General features: G+C 39.2%; 1 protein-coding gene across 1 annotated transcript in view; it reads left to right on the top strand.

Moving 5' to 3' along the window:
- GSTCD (glutathione S-transferase C-terminal domain containing) overlaps positions 1–15,341 on the top strand; it is a 133,510-nt gene that overhangs the window by 107,462 nt on the left and 10,707 nt on the right. Inside the window, exons 8-10 of the mRNA XM_065405313.1 lie at positions 6,052–6,185; positions 8,459–8,489; positions 14,236–14,305. Of these exons, the coding sequence (XP_065261385.1) occupies positions 6,052–6,185; positions 8,459–8,489; positions 14,236–14,305 (235 nt within the window). The remainder of the gene's footprint in view (positions 1–6,051; positions 6,186–8,458; positions 8,490–14,235; positions 14,306–15,341) is intronic.

Genomic DNA, 15,341 nt, shown 5'->3' with positions numbered 1-15,341 from the left:
CATTGCTTTTTTATTGGGTCCAATGTCACTTTAAAAGTTTTAGCCTGGGCTCTAAGGCTGCAGTACAAGATGATGTGCTACTCTTCGCTTCTCCGGATGAAGTCATTTCTCCTAGATAGTCTGCTTCACTTCAGACTCAAACTGGCTAATTTTGCCTTTGTGGAACAGAAGTGTAGTGCAAATATTTCACATTACGTACATTTGCACTCTTATTTCATAGGTAATAATCATGTTCCATTGACAAAATTGTTATAATTTGCAAATGATAACTATTAACATGACGTAACAGCCAAGCAATATCGTTACACAGAAATAAAACAATATAGAAATAATTGACAACTGATATGGTTCTTGAAAGGTTCTAGAAAGACTTTCTCAAATGTAATAATTCTATGTGCCCTGAATATGGTTGATTAGGAAGGAAGTATTTTAAGTTTCTCGTGGCATATTATTTGGAATACTGTTTGTATAGTTCATAAAATGGCATAGCAGCAGCACAGACTACTTGACAGTGTTTGCATATAGAACATTTTAAACCAATCCATCCCAACTCAAATGTTCTTTAAGCATTGTGTAACTTTGTTGTGCTCAATGAAATATTCCTGATTGAGACAGTCATTGGTCATGACTTTGAGGATAAACATGGAAGTAGGCAGTTCAGTTTGTTATTATGGACATCCAGATGAATATCAAAGTAAAGATTGTTTTTGTTATCACTGCAGAAAATAACCTGTCATGGTTCATTTTGTTGCTGTATATTATGTACTTGGAAAATAATGAAGAGGCAAAAAATGACATTTTGTATAAACCTGAGAAAGAAGTCTTGACCTGTCTGGATTTTTATTAGTAGGGAATATGTGTAACTGTTTTGAGCTACCTTCAGATAAAGTTGTGCTGTTCTATTTGGCTGCTAGCTTATTGTTAACTTCACATTTTCAAATGTAAGTTAAGAAGAACTTGTCTGCCAAATAATTCCTCTTATTCGTCAGATCAAATTGCAATATTTTAAATGCATGGAGTAATGAAAAACAGGATTCCAAAACAGAGTATTCTAATATATGATCTAATTCACGCTACTAAGCACAGCAAAAGTCTGTAAGTAGGAATTGCTAAGCTGAATTGCTTGGAGTCCTCATTTAAATATCAATATTCAGAATACCCCTTAAGCTCTTAGCTATTTTTAATGATGTTTGTTATTTTATAGCACTGATACTGTCAGAGCTGACCTAAGCAAAACAATTGAAAAGTTTGGCTTGGTTTTTCTGGTGCATTAGATTCTCTTTTAATCTGGCAAAGATACAGAAAAGAATGAAAGATTAAAGAGAAATATGGTCTCCTGAAAAGTCCTCCTTTTCCTGCCACTTGTCTGCAGATGATAAACCATGCTGAGGTGTCCCGACGTTCAGGACATGTAATGCACAGCAGTATTCTCACAGCATGTAGACATGCACTATCGCTACATCACTGTGTTGCTTCGGTGTTTGGGGAAGGGTCTCCATCATTATACTGTAATGTATACATTAAGGACTAAATGAATTAGTTGTCCAGATTAATATGAAGTCCAATAGAATAGGACATCATGACAAAACTCCATATTGGATGTTGTTAATGACGACCAGTTTTCAACTGTGTGGATTCTGCTGAGCTGAAAGGAGAAGTCAGTTGGCTTATAGGTTATGCAGGATCAATAAAATAATTCTCTATAGATATTAGTTAGCAGCAATTAATTGTTTCTTTTATATGTATCAGATCTGTGTTTTAGCACTACACTGAAAGAAGAGCTCCTGCCCCGCACAAGGAAACTGGGAGAGGACAGGAATTAGTCAGTGTTGAACCTGGTAGCTGTGATTTTTAAAAATCTTCTCTTGTTTTTAAATTATTTTTGTTCAGTTTTTTTATATACAATGATGAACGGTCTGTTTGATACAGCCATAACACCTTTTCCTACACTAACAAGCATATTTCTGATCCTTCTGTGTGCAGCTGTATTAACTACTACAGGTACTGATTGATTGCTTTGTTCACTGAGCTTACATAAAGCAATTTGCAGACAACAGTAGCACATTATCTGTTTTATTTTGTTTTTACACAAATTTGGGATTTAAGTTATTTTACCTTCTGATTTCTGTAGTCAAAAATCTTATTGTGAACCTTTAAATGTGAGTTTAAACCTTGTTTCAAAACTGCTATGCTAAAGACTAATTAAAACACATTTATATAAGCACACACAAATGCATATCTGTGTGCAGAATATTCAATTAAAGGGAGAACATGCTGTAATTTCTCCAGTGCTCAGAGACCATAGAGAAAATTAACAACCATTAAAATGGGCACCTATTGTGCTCAAGTATTTGAGCATATATGGTACTTTTCTCCTCTACATGTGAATGGCTTGTATCAATTGATATCCCTAGCCTTAATGTTCTTTTGATGTAGTCTATTGTGGGTGGATATTTTTCCATAGTACCTAGGTTTATGTTTTATAGTGACGGGGAGGAGTATTATTTAATACCGGTCTTGGTAATACACTGACTGGAATCCTGTATAATTATTTCATGTAATCCCATAACAAGATCTACCATTTATGTGGATACTGTATATGATTAACTTGCCTTTGTCAAAATGGTAAAGTCAATGTAATCAGTCAGTAGTAGCTACCTATGTCCCTGTAACATATTTGTTTAGGGCCAGATTGTTTCTGGCCCCTGTATGGCTACATAATAGGGAATGGCACATGGGACTCTTCCCTGTACACGAACCAGGTGCTTCCTTCATAGGGGCCAACCCCAATAGCAATCTCTGAGTTCCAGTGAGTGAGGGAAATGCTCCCTGGTGCGCTATTCACTCCAAAGAGCATGGAGAGGATATAGGGTTATGACTGGTCATGGAGGGGAATGCACACTGGGGTGGTGCAGTGGGTGTGCGCCTCCTGAATTCTGGGAAGCTCCAGGACAACTAGGGCACTGTGGTTCCACGCTGCCTCAATGCCAAGTTGTGCATTAGTGGCACAATCTGGCCTTTAATTTTTAAAATTTAGTCTGGTAACACAAAGATTGTGACAGACTGACAAATTTTATATGGATATGATTATTTGTGGTGAGAGAGTGCCCAGAGGCCCCAACCAAGATCAGAGCCCTTATTGTGACAAGCACTGTACAAACACATAGTGAGTCACAGTTCCTTCCCAAGGGCTCTTACAGTCTAAGTAGACAAGACAGACAAAGTGGGAAGGTTAAACACAAAGTGTTGAGCACCCAGCATTTGAAAATCAAACCTTGGTAAGGTTTCTCAAGTGGTACACCTGGGATCACTAGTCACCTTTGAAAATCTTGGCCATGACCTGTAATTTTTTTTCTCAGACCTCTGCAATACCAGGATGCAATATCAATATTAAACATTGTGTGATATAATGAAAATTTGATTTCCTTACTTTCGTCATAGCTTTAGCTATCTTTTTATGGAGCCCTAACTAGGCATTTTAGTGCCTGGAGCAAGCAAGCATATTTGCGCCCCCCACCATTTTTTCCTCATTTTTCCACCCAGAGATGATGTGGTCACATGCCCCCCCCCAGTTTTTTTGGTTGGACCCCCCCAACCCAGACAGGTTGGGTGGCCCACTGAGGTGAGTCAGGAGTTGGAGGTGGTGCTCCCTCCCTGAGCCCCGTTGCTGCAGGGCCGGCCCAAGTCAAGCCCTGCCAGACAGGGGCTTTATGTGTCGCCTCTGTTTCTGCCCCATTTTTCCACCCTCAGCAGCTTTGTGCGGCTGCCCCATTCATCCTGCCCTGGTTACGGCCCTGTCTTTTTGTATCCTTTTGTACGGTTTCCACTCTTGTTATTGTTTCCATGTATCTACAGATTTCAGTGCAATGAAGCAAATCACAGAGCCTACGTTTTTTTTAGGGAGAATGGAAAAGAGTGAAGATTTCCTTTTCTCTACAGCAGCTGTGGCTAGATTTTGAGCACTGCTGAGAACCTATTAGTCATCTGGAACTCAAATCTCTCAAGCTCAAGGCCATAAATTGTTCCTGAATTTCTGTGCATAAATCTAGTCTTCTTTACCAACTAATCTATCCATAGAATGTGTGTTCAGGTTTTTATAACATGCTCACGTAGTACAGAAAGTTTTGAAATATCACTGTGGTATGTCACCAGTCTCTCTCATCAGTTTTAGATGGTTGAAATGTTTCATCTTGCATATTATAAGCAGTGTCCCTCAAGGAGGAATGGAATTTAATCCACTTGAGCCCAATATCCAAAAGGTCACATATTGGAAAACTGATCTAAGATCAAGGCTTCAGCACCTGAGAATCGAATTTAATTATTCACAGATCAATGTATGTCAAGAAATACTAACAAGTCAATACAGTCACAGAAAACATCTTAACTACTAATTATAAATCACAACCAAACCCTCAGCTCACCACTCAGACCGCATACTAGTTTTTACTATTTGTCTGTTAAAGATCTGCTGACCTCCTATGAAACACTTTATAGAAGCAGTTCTGTCTTATTTCTTTTTTTGTTTTGTTTCGTCCCAGCACTTAAAGGAATTTTAATAAATGACTAAAAATGGTGGCTGATTAGCATTTTTTTCCATCGCTAGGAGAATCTGAGAAATTTGTTATGTTCTGGATTGTTTTGCTTTCTTTATTTTCTGTTAAGAAAATGTAAATGAGAACATGATCTTTGTGCCTTAAGGGTTCATTTGTTCCTTTTGCTTGTTCTCCACATGAAATCACAGTTTGTGACGTAATTTCCATCTTAGCCAATCGTGTAGTCAAACAGAATTGTAGTAATATGTTAGGAATAAGCAGGAGGAACAGATTAATATTTAAGGCAGAAAGCCTGCTTTTATGCACAAGTTCCTATAGAGAAAAATATATAAACAGAATGTTGATATAAGGAAAATTTATTTCTGTAAATTCCCATTTTTTTAAAAGCTACAGTTTTGTCCCTTATGATTAAGGCTAAGTTTTTGTCATGGATATTTTTAGTAAAAGTCAGACAGGTCACGAGCAATAATGAAAAATTCACGGAAGCCCGTGACCTGTCCTTGACTCTTACTAAAAATACCCATGACAGCCTGTTCTTCCCGGTGTGCCTAGCCCACTCTTTGGGCTTAGGGGTGGATAAATGACCCCACCTCCTCCTTCCCCTTTTGTGTCAAAGGAGCTGACCTGCTTTCCACAGTGAGTGTAGTTATAACTAGCATTTGCAGAGATGTGAGGGGTGGAGCCTCCTTGTGTATTTCACATGCGCACACACTCAGAATCTGGCCTGTCATGATTAAATGACATGCTAAATGTTTTTTCCTGGTGTACAAATGCATCTCGAAAGAAAGAAAGAAAATTTCAATGGAATGACAAAATCTTTGCCTGCTTATAGTCTCTGACAAACAAATACCTGTTTACCAAATACCTCAGCTAAAAAGGTGCTGTGTCATAAACCTAAATTTGATTAAATATATTTTTCCTCTTTCTTGGCTTTACAGAAACCAAATAGTCAAAAGTGTGTTAAGATTTTCTTTCAATGCGAGATGATACATAATATGACCTATATGTGTGTTCCTGATTATTGTATTTCACACATTGTTTTTATTATAAAATCTAGCTTTAAAATATTTCTGTACATTTCTAAGGATTTCTTACTTGGACTGAAATTCTTCACTAACCAGAATGAGAGTTTATGTTTTAAAATGTATTTTATGTGTATCTTCAGTTGAGTTGGTATGGTATGTACCTACTGTAAAATGTGATTGGCAAGTAACTTGAGTTCAGCATCTATAGCTTCTCCACCAACATGAATGGTTCATGAAGTTCCTTTGGCATTAAAATGAGCAAAAGAAATGTCTGAGAGAGCCATGAGGCACACAAGCTGAGTGGTTGGGAATAGGCTCTTGCCTCCCCAGGTAGCTTGCACTGCAGTGTGTGGGGAATTTTCTTTAGCTCTTTAGATGTTCAGGTAATTCAGTCAGCCAGAAAACTGCTAAGAAATAGACTTGTAAGTGAACAGAACAATGCTGTTAAGGTTTCCTTTTTTTATATATTTTAGGTGGCTCTGCATGCTTGTGGCGTGGCAACAGATATGGTGATTGAGCACTGCATCAAGGCTCATGCAGCCTTTGTCATCTGCCCTTGCTGTTATGGTTTCATTCAGAACACAGTGAAATTTACATTTCCACGAAGGTGAAGAATCTAGTTGTACAAGGGACTGGAAATGTAAAGTTAAATTTGCACTATAAAGCGGGGGGGGTGGGAATCAAAAGTATGTTAATTGACAAATAATGTCACCCAAAGAATCTTAACTCTGCCCCATAAAGTTGCTGTGTCAACACTGAAAAACTATATGTTGACTTTAACTATCCAGGAGAAACAGGTTCACCTCATCAGTGACCACAAAAATACCTACAGCCTTCTTTCCAGAAATACGTACTCCACTGAGAAAGGGGATACTTACTAATTCCTGGATCAGTGCTAAGACAGCTATTCAACACAGTTCATAAAGATTTTATATGCCACCAATTATATATGTGTTGTTAGATACAGTGCTAGTGAATCAACATGTACTGTACTAACCTCCAAATCCAAAATAATGAATTTATGGAAATTTCATGAAAACAGTAATGGGTAATGAGATGTGTGTGTGGTAGGAGAGAGTATCACATTCAGTCCTAGACACATAATATGTATGCAGTCAGTTACAATGGGACTGATTGACAAATATGTTACTGCAGTTAACCACCAGTGAAACCCCATTGATTTTGGTGGATTTACACTGGCATAAAACTAAAGTAATAACTGGTCAATCAAGCCCTCTACTCTTAGGTTAATCTTTTGATATTTCTACCACAAACTGTACTTATTGTCTTCTCCAGATTTAAGATGTCCATGATCATAACCCTTAGGCTTTGGCCTTTTTAACGCCCTTGGTCCAAAAATAACACATCTTAGGAAGTAGGTATATGGGAATGAAGGCTAGAGTGTTTCAGGACAGAGTTAAGATTGAGTAGCTTTAATAGTGTATTTTCATACTTTCAGACTGGTTTATGGTTTTAAGTAGACTCTTACCTTTTGAATTTCCAAGGTTATAAAATTTGGGTTTTATTAGAAAATACAACACTCTTTGGGTCTATATTGTCTGACATAAATAAATCTTTCTATCTTAAAAGGGATTCATCAACCTAAAAATAATATATTTTTGTTTGAAAATATTTTTCTTACTACTTTTACAAGAAACATCTAAGATTGCTGTAACTGAACGCGATTAAAGAATAACTATTTGTTTTTTCAGTTTGATTACTTTGTGCATTTGACAGCACTTTATGTTCCCCCAGTTTTGTTCTATATCCTGTATAGTATGTTTCCTCTTTTGTTTGTCTCCATCTTTCACATAGCAAGAAGGAAGAAAAAATATAAAAAAAACCAGGATAATACAACTGTAAAGTTGCAAAAATGGGCAGAGGGATTTAGGGGCAGATATAATATTAGAAACTACTTTCAACTTATTTTTTAAAGGTCGACTAGATGCTATCATTTAACTTCAAGTTAATTACAATTTTAGGCTGGAAATTAATTAAGGTTTGTGAAGATGTTTGAGAACTTTTGCTCAAAGGTACTGTAGAAATGCAAAGTGTTATGTTTTTTATTAACATTTACAATTTTAAAGGCTCTAAAGCACATAAGAGACTATCTAGCTCTCAGTGCAGCAGTTCAGCCTTGGGACTACAATTTAATTTTCTTAAAGTTGGTAATATTAGAAAACATTCCACAATAACTGGGCATAAAGTATTTAATTCAATTCTAGTGACAAATAATGCAGTTTTATGGTATGGCAGACACAAAAGGCATGTGTGTATATACCGTAGGGCAGCGGTTCTCAAACTTCATTGCACTGCAACCCACTTCTGACAACAAAAATTACTGCGTGACCCCAGGAGGGGGTACCGAAGCCTGAGCCCACCCAAGCAGAGGGGGGTCAAAGCCCGAGCCCCACCGTGCTGGGCTTCATCTTTGGCCCCAGGTGGTGAGGCTTGGGCTTCGGCTCCGGGCCCCAGCAAGTCTAACACCAGCCTTGGTGACCCCATTAAAACGGAGTCGTGACCCACTTTGGAGTCCCGACCCACAGTTTGAGAACCGCTGCTGTAAGGGATATACGTGGCTACGATATAGAGTATTTATATAAAATATGGACAAAGCCAGTTTTATAAAAATGTGTAGTATTTATAATGGTTAAAGAAAAAACTTCAATAAATAGTACAATAAAACATAAAATTACATATGATGTGCCTTTTCTACTCAAGTGAACTAAAGCTGTCATATTTTCTGCTTCTGAATACAGCTTCACAGCCTCCAGATAAAAATATTTTGTTTAAAATTCAATCAAGTGTTTAAAAATTACTTCTGTTTTCAATCTTGGTTATTTCCAATGTTGATTTAATCAATCTCCTTTTCTGTTTCAGTCATCGGTTCAAGGAAGTTTTATCCTATAAGGTATGTAAAGGTATTTCTGTGGTTAGATTTTCTTTTTGTGCCCTTTTCTGCATTTCCCCTGTGGTTTGTAGTGGAATGAATTTATCTTTTAATTATGAGGATGAACACACAATGTAATAATGATGTTTAGTAATTCAGATCTACTCACATTCCTTCCACTTTTTAAAAAAGGCTTATTTTCAGTAAAATAAAATCAGATGATTTCTCCATAAAAGAACTTTATCCCTTAGTAAAGATAAGTAAAACACCCCTAAGATTTATGTTTTGACATGTTTCATTTAAAATTTTCTGAATACCACTCATTTTATAGACTTTGTGTAAGTATTGATTGTTCTTAGGTATATAGACCTAACTAAATGTATATTTATTTATTTACTAAATGTATGTTTTGTATACTGCTTGCTTCTAGAGAACTCATTTTCCAATAGCTCTTATCTGAAAAATATTTAAAGAACTAGCTTTCTTTCTGTACAGCAACCTATTAAAGGCAATACAATCTATTGTAAGCTTCAGATTTTTCTCTATTTAATGATAGTGCTTCTCCTTAATTTGCACCTTGAGCATTGGATAGGCACTTTTATAAATAGGAATAAATCATAAATACAATTCTTTACTAAGATTGTTTTAGCAATTATTTTAATTAAAATGGCTTTCTAAAGTACTTAATATACATTTAATATGTCATATTTGATTTAAGATGAGTTTAAAATGTCATTGATCAACAAACCTTTGAATAGTTGTATTACTCTCTTTCTCTAATCATTCTTCTGGGTGTAGTGTTAACTAAAATTTTTTATTTCAGAATAAGAGGACTTTTTGTTCAATAGTGAATTCTCATTCATGGACGAATGGATTTTACCATTTCTTTTGCCTAAATTTGCTTCCTTATATGTAATTCTTGAGCCAGTTCTCACCTCTTCTATAATCAGAGGTGATATGGGGGGTCACGCAGGGTAACATGCCCCCTCAGATTTCTGCCAGGGCTTATGTGCCCTTCCCTGAATCCTGCTGCATACCACCAGAACCTTTAAATTCTGCCCCCTCTTGCCTCCTCCCCCCCGCCAGGGCCGGCTCCAGGCACCAGCTTCTCAAGCAGGTGCTTGGGGCGGCCGCTCCGGAGAGGGGCGGCAGGTCCAGGTATTCGGTGGCAATTCGGCGGACGGTCCCTCACTCCGCCTGGGAGTGAAGGACCTCCCGCCGAATTGCCGCCGCAGATCGCGATCGCAGCTTTTTTTAGATCACGATCGCGGCTTTTTTTTTTTTTTTTTTTTTTTGGGTTGGGGCGGCCAAAACCCTGGAGCCGGCCCTGCCCCCCGCGCAATATAGAATCATAGAACATCAGGGTTGGAAGGGACCTCAGGAGGTCATCTAGTCCAACCCCCTGCTCAAAGCAGGACCAATCTCCAGACAGATTTTTGCCCCAAAACCCTAATTGGCCCTCTCAAGGCTTGAACTCAACCCTGGGTTTAGCAGGCCAATGCTCAAACCACTCGCCTCTGTTGGTAATGATCCTGTATTTGGAGGACCTACCTTGGAAATGCTCACCAGCATTTTTCCTTTGTCTTCTCAGATCTCCCTGTGGACATCTTAGGTTTCTTGATGTTACACAGTAACTTAACTGCAAAAAGTCCCTGAACCTTGAGAAACCTCCTCGAACTTGAACTTGAACAGTAGGAAGAAAAAACCACGTTCCTTTCAGTCCCTAGCAATAAATAAATAATTAATAAATAATCTTAATATCTGTGTCAATGTCACTTTTAAAGTACTTTTACGAACTCCTTGTCAATGTTGTAAAAGTTTTTTGGGACAGATTTACAAATAAGTTAAGTCTGAGGACTGTTAGGTTGTCACATGCATTGTAGTTGTAGCCGTGTCGTCCCCAGCATATTAGAAAGATGAAGTGGATGAGGTAATATCTGTTATTGGACCAACTTCTGTTGGTGTGAGAGGCAAGCTTTCGAGCCACACAGAGCTCTTCTTCAGGTCTGGGAAAGGTATTCCGAGTGTCACAGCTAAATGTTAACTACTTATGCTAAACAATCTGTTCCACCTTGCATTTAGTCATCCTTAAAGGAAACCTGTACAACATTTTCAAAAGACGAGCCTGAGAAATTAAATTCATGACTCTGCAAGACACTAAAAATCATGGACTGAACAGACACACTGCATTAGTGTGTAGCTCATTGCAACACCCCACTAACCCCCTCCTTTTGTCCTATGACTGCAGAGGTGTTAACAGGCCACTCTACCTTAAATGGAGGCCCCCACTTCTGGAGCCCCTGTGGGGGGCTGGTATCGCCAGTCCCCTTTCCCACCCATGCAGGAGGCACAAGCCCCTCCATCCAGCTCCTCTCACTGTCAGCTGTGGAAGGCAAAGTCCTTGAGATCATCATCCTGGTCTGCTTCCACCACTGCCTCTATGCTTGGAGGCCTGGTGGTTAAGGGGGAGGCACACCTCTGGATACAGCCCCTTTCCTCCAATGCCCGTGGTATGAGGGGCCTGAACCCCTGCACCCTAGAACAGTTCCCAGCTCAGAGACCTCTGGAGGCGCTGTGGGAGGCTGGCACAACATTACTCACTGAAATTTGGCCTGGTCACTCTGCCATCATGACAGAAGGGCAGCCAGGACAAATTTCAGTGGCATTATGACCCCATGCGCCAGATCGCAATGCCAAGCCTGTGGAGCAGCAGCAGCTCCAGCATGACCTTGAAGACTTCAACTGTGGCTGCTGGTGTGTGGGAACGGTGCTAGTGCTTGCCCTGGTGGTGCCACATCGCAACATCATTCTCTAAAATTTCACCTGGTTGCCCCCTGTCATAACAGATGGGTGGCCGGGCCAAATTTCAGTGAGTGTCATTGCAAAAACAGTTGCAGTGAGTGCTGGAAATGCTGGTTTCTGCAACAATATCATGGCCTTAATTATAATTAACTTTGGTTATACAGATAGCTATAAGCATTTTTATATATCATATTAATATATTGGTTAAAATTATTGGCTAGTGACTAAAGTTTAAATGTGGTGGGCAGACATTGCCTGTGTCCTTTAGTTCCCATCTTAAATTCATTTTTCTTATCTTCCTTTGAGAGATCCAAGGAGACATCAAGAAGAATGACAATTCCCATATAATGATAAATCTGATTTTTTTAAAACCAATTTACTTTGTTTGTACATAACAAGACTTATAATAGACCAACAGGGATATAGCCTCTCTATGTCCATGGAATCCATTCACTGTTGGTCACCTTGGTCTATCTGCTATCATTTTACTTTTCTGATGGGAACATTTTGCCTTGATTCATTAGAGTTTAAAGTTGCAAAACTAGGGCTATGATGGTTGTAGGCTTGCACCAAAAGACACTCAGAGGCCACATTTTTTATCTTTCCCTGAGGGATGGTTGGAAGGTAGGAACCAAACTATTTCACATATTTAGCTTTGACAATTTATCAGAATTTGCTCTCTCCAGAGAGCAAGTTAACTACACGAAAAGCTGGATAGTTTTAATTATGATGTTCGTTGTCCTGATAATGACTGCACCATATCTACCATCAGGAAATGTGACAGGTTGCTATTTTTTTGAAAGGGAAATTATATAGTCGTTACCTGGACGATAGTTAAACTTTCAGGTTGTCTTCACAGAAAAGTGAGATGTTTGTGTATTCACAAGCCAGTCCTCATTTTTCGAGTTAGTTGAGTGATAATGCTTACCTCAGAGTTCAGATCTGGTTTGACAGGCTGCAGAACTGGCGGGGGCAGTGGGCTCTCTGGGTTGGGTGGGGTAACCAGATGAAGGCAGGGAGCTCTGTGTATGCTCATTCTTTATATGAGAAAACTGAGCTGAGCCTGTTTCTTTAGAGACTTTTAAGTTTGAGTGTGGCCCCATACCCTACCTAGGCTATGTTACAGCCTGAGATATAGTAGCTACCCTTTATTCATTCACTGAAATGACAACTGCTTAGCTTCCCAGCTCAGAGTTGTTTTTACTTGCTGCTGCTTTCTCTTACTTAGAGCCTCCTCCAGTACCTCTCCCATTAGCTCCGACTGCCCCTCCTGTACCAAAGCCAGGTGCTTTTGGAAGCCTCTGCCTGGTGGCTTAATTTGGGGTTTTTCTCTTAGCAGCTCTTCCTGCCCTGACCAACTGCTCCAGCTTCTTCAAGCTTCCCAAACAGCTGTTCCAGCAGCCCTAATAGCTGGTAAAACGTTAGAAGTCAGGCAGATACATCAGAGCTTGCAGTCCCTTCACCCAATGCAGGGACTGAGCCTTTAAAAATCATCTCTTTATATTAGGAGTAATGGTCTCAAGTTGCAGTGGGGGAGGTCTAGGTTGGCTATTAGGAAACACTATTTCACTAGGAGGGTGGTGAAGCACTGGAATGGGTTACCTAGGGAGGTGGTGGAATCTCCTTTCTTAGAGGTTTTTAGGGTCAGGCTTGACAAAGCACTGGCTGGGATGATTTAGTTGGGGATTGGTCCTGCTTTGAGCAGGGGGTTGGACTAGATGACCTCCTGAGGTTCCTTTCCAACCCTGATATTCTATGATTCTATGAATAACCAAGAATGGAAGGATAACCTAGTGTGATTTAAGAAAATAGTGCTCATTTTCAGAGCTCTAACTTTGGTTCTCTGTTACGTTCCATAGAAAAGTTTCTCATGTCCGTATTGCCATCTGACATTACAGAGGGCTCTATAAAGCTGGACAGTTCTGAAATAGTTCTTGCCAGAGGTGGTGCTAGCCCTTTGGGGACCCTAAGCAGGAATATTTTGCCCCTCCCAACACATAATAAAAAGTGAATAGGGGGCTCCGTTCTGCTGCTTGGGGCCTTAAGCAGTTGCTTAGTCTGCTAATGCCTAACACCAGCTCTGGTTGTCGTTGCTAGGTCTTAGCACTTGAAATTTCAGCTGTCCCACTTAGTATAGTTTTTAGGAGCATTCTTTTCAGTTGTCATTGCATCACAATCTTTCCTCCTCCCACTGCAAGAATGGTTAACTTATCTACCCCTGCTTCATTTGTCTTGCTAGCCAAAGGCTAAAAATGGAAGTCAGAGTCAGTTCTTGATATCTTATAAGGAGGTTTCTACTTTTGTTTAAATTTATTTTGTGCTATAGAGTTAAGAGAGTTTCCCCACGTCAAGGTGTGGAACACTGGACTCCAATTTCAAATTGACTCTATACTGATTTGGGTGGGATTTGAGCAATGGAACGTTGCCCTGTCCCCAACAAGGGTGATGGTGATTCTTTCCTGCTTTGGAATCATTACTGATAGGAGAGCAGGATGTTTGAGTGCCCCCGCACTCCAGTTTGAATGCTACCCACAAATGGGGAGAGGAGGTCCAAGACTGACCCTGTGGCAGCAGGATGGCTTGGTTGCTGATTGGTGCATACGGGAAGGGCTTAAGTAGCCTGAAGTATGCCACCCAAGAACACTGCCCTGTTGTAGGGGCTGTGTCCAATTCCCCTGCTGAATGGAAATAGAGAAGTCTGATCCAGAGACAAACTCACTGCCCCCAAAATGTAGGGAAGTAGAAGTATGGGTGTGGTTATCCAAACTTATTGGTACACACTTTCAAAGGCTGAAGTGGAGCTGAAATAAGTACAACAAGTATAAATTAATTTTCATAGAAAAATATTCTATACACATAGTTTTCTGGTACCTTTGAATGTTTAAATAGGTTTTTTATGTTGAAATTAAATAATTGTTTTAAGGAGTAATGAAATAACACCATATTTCTGTACTTTTTATTCTAGGAGCACATGATTCTTTGCAGATTTGCAGATCAGACCGCTGTTCAGCTTCCACCCGAACGCAGACTAATAGGTATGCATTTCCACAGATCAGCTGTTGTGTAGAATATGCGCACTATATTTTGTGATGGGCTGAGCTTATGATATATGGGAAGCACTGGTACATTTATCAATAGGGAATTAAATTGCTGTTTTCTCAGCGCACTTATAGCAGTGAGTGTTTCTATTGCTGCATCTTTTTTCACTGTGGTAGTGAAGCATTTTTCCTGGTTGAAGTTTTTTAAATATGAGCTAGAGTATAATTTGACATTTTATTGATCATTATGTCTCTGCACCAGCTCCTTCCCCGTCCATACCCTGAAAAGGGGGAAGACTTCCTGAAGTTCACTAGAGACCTCTCTAAAGCCAATCTAGCTCCCGTGAAAAGTATTTAGATACTCTGGCAATGGGTGGCAGTATGAAACCCCTAGATATATTAAAGATGATATAGTAGTTGGTGATAAATCATTTAAAAAATTCGCTGACAAACATCCAGGGCCAGATGGGAACTATCCAATAATTGTGCAGAAAGTAGCAAAGATAGGAATATCTTTAGCAGAGATATTGAAAACTTCTTTGAAATCGAAGGACTTAAGTGACTAGAAAGGAAGTTGCTGTAACTCCTGTATGAAGGGAATTATCAAGGAAAGATACAGGAAGGACAGACCTATATACTCAACTTCACTAGTAAGAACAAGCTAGATACATTAGTCAGAGTCAGTTTTTAAAGACTAAATAAGGATAATTAAATCTAGCAGCATTCTGAGAATGAAGCTATTTGGTTAGTGTACTGGCTTCCAACTCCTGGGAAAAAAAACAGTAATATATCTGTGGTAATGTGCAGTTCAGCTTTTAGCTATTTGATGTATTAAATAATAAATCATGTTTTTCTGTTTTACATTTTTATATTGTCATGGTATATAATAGCAAAAACTACCTGCAAGTTGGGCATTTCCATGCAATTAATGACCAGCTGGGCTAACATCTCTCACTTCCTTCAGCGACTCATTAAGTGCTGGAAAATGCCCTCCCCTGTTGGCTGTTATGGCTCAAGTCAGACATGTAGTAAT

This window comes from Emys orbicularis, chromosome 5 (genome assembly GCF_028017835.1).
Source record: "Emys orbicularis isolate rEmyOrb1 chromosome 5, rEmyOrb1.hap1, whole genome shotgun sequence".
NCBI classification, from domain to species: Eukaryota; Metazoa; Chordata; order Testudines; family Emydidae; genus Emys; species Emys orbicularis.
The sequence above is the reverse complement of the archived record's forward strand: the minus strand, read 5'-3'. Positions and strand labels throughout refer to the sequence as shown.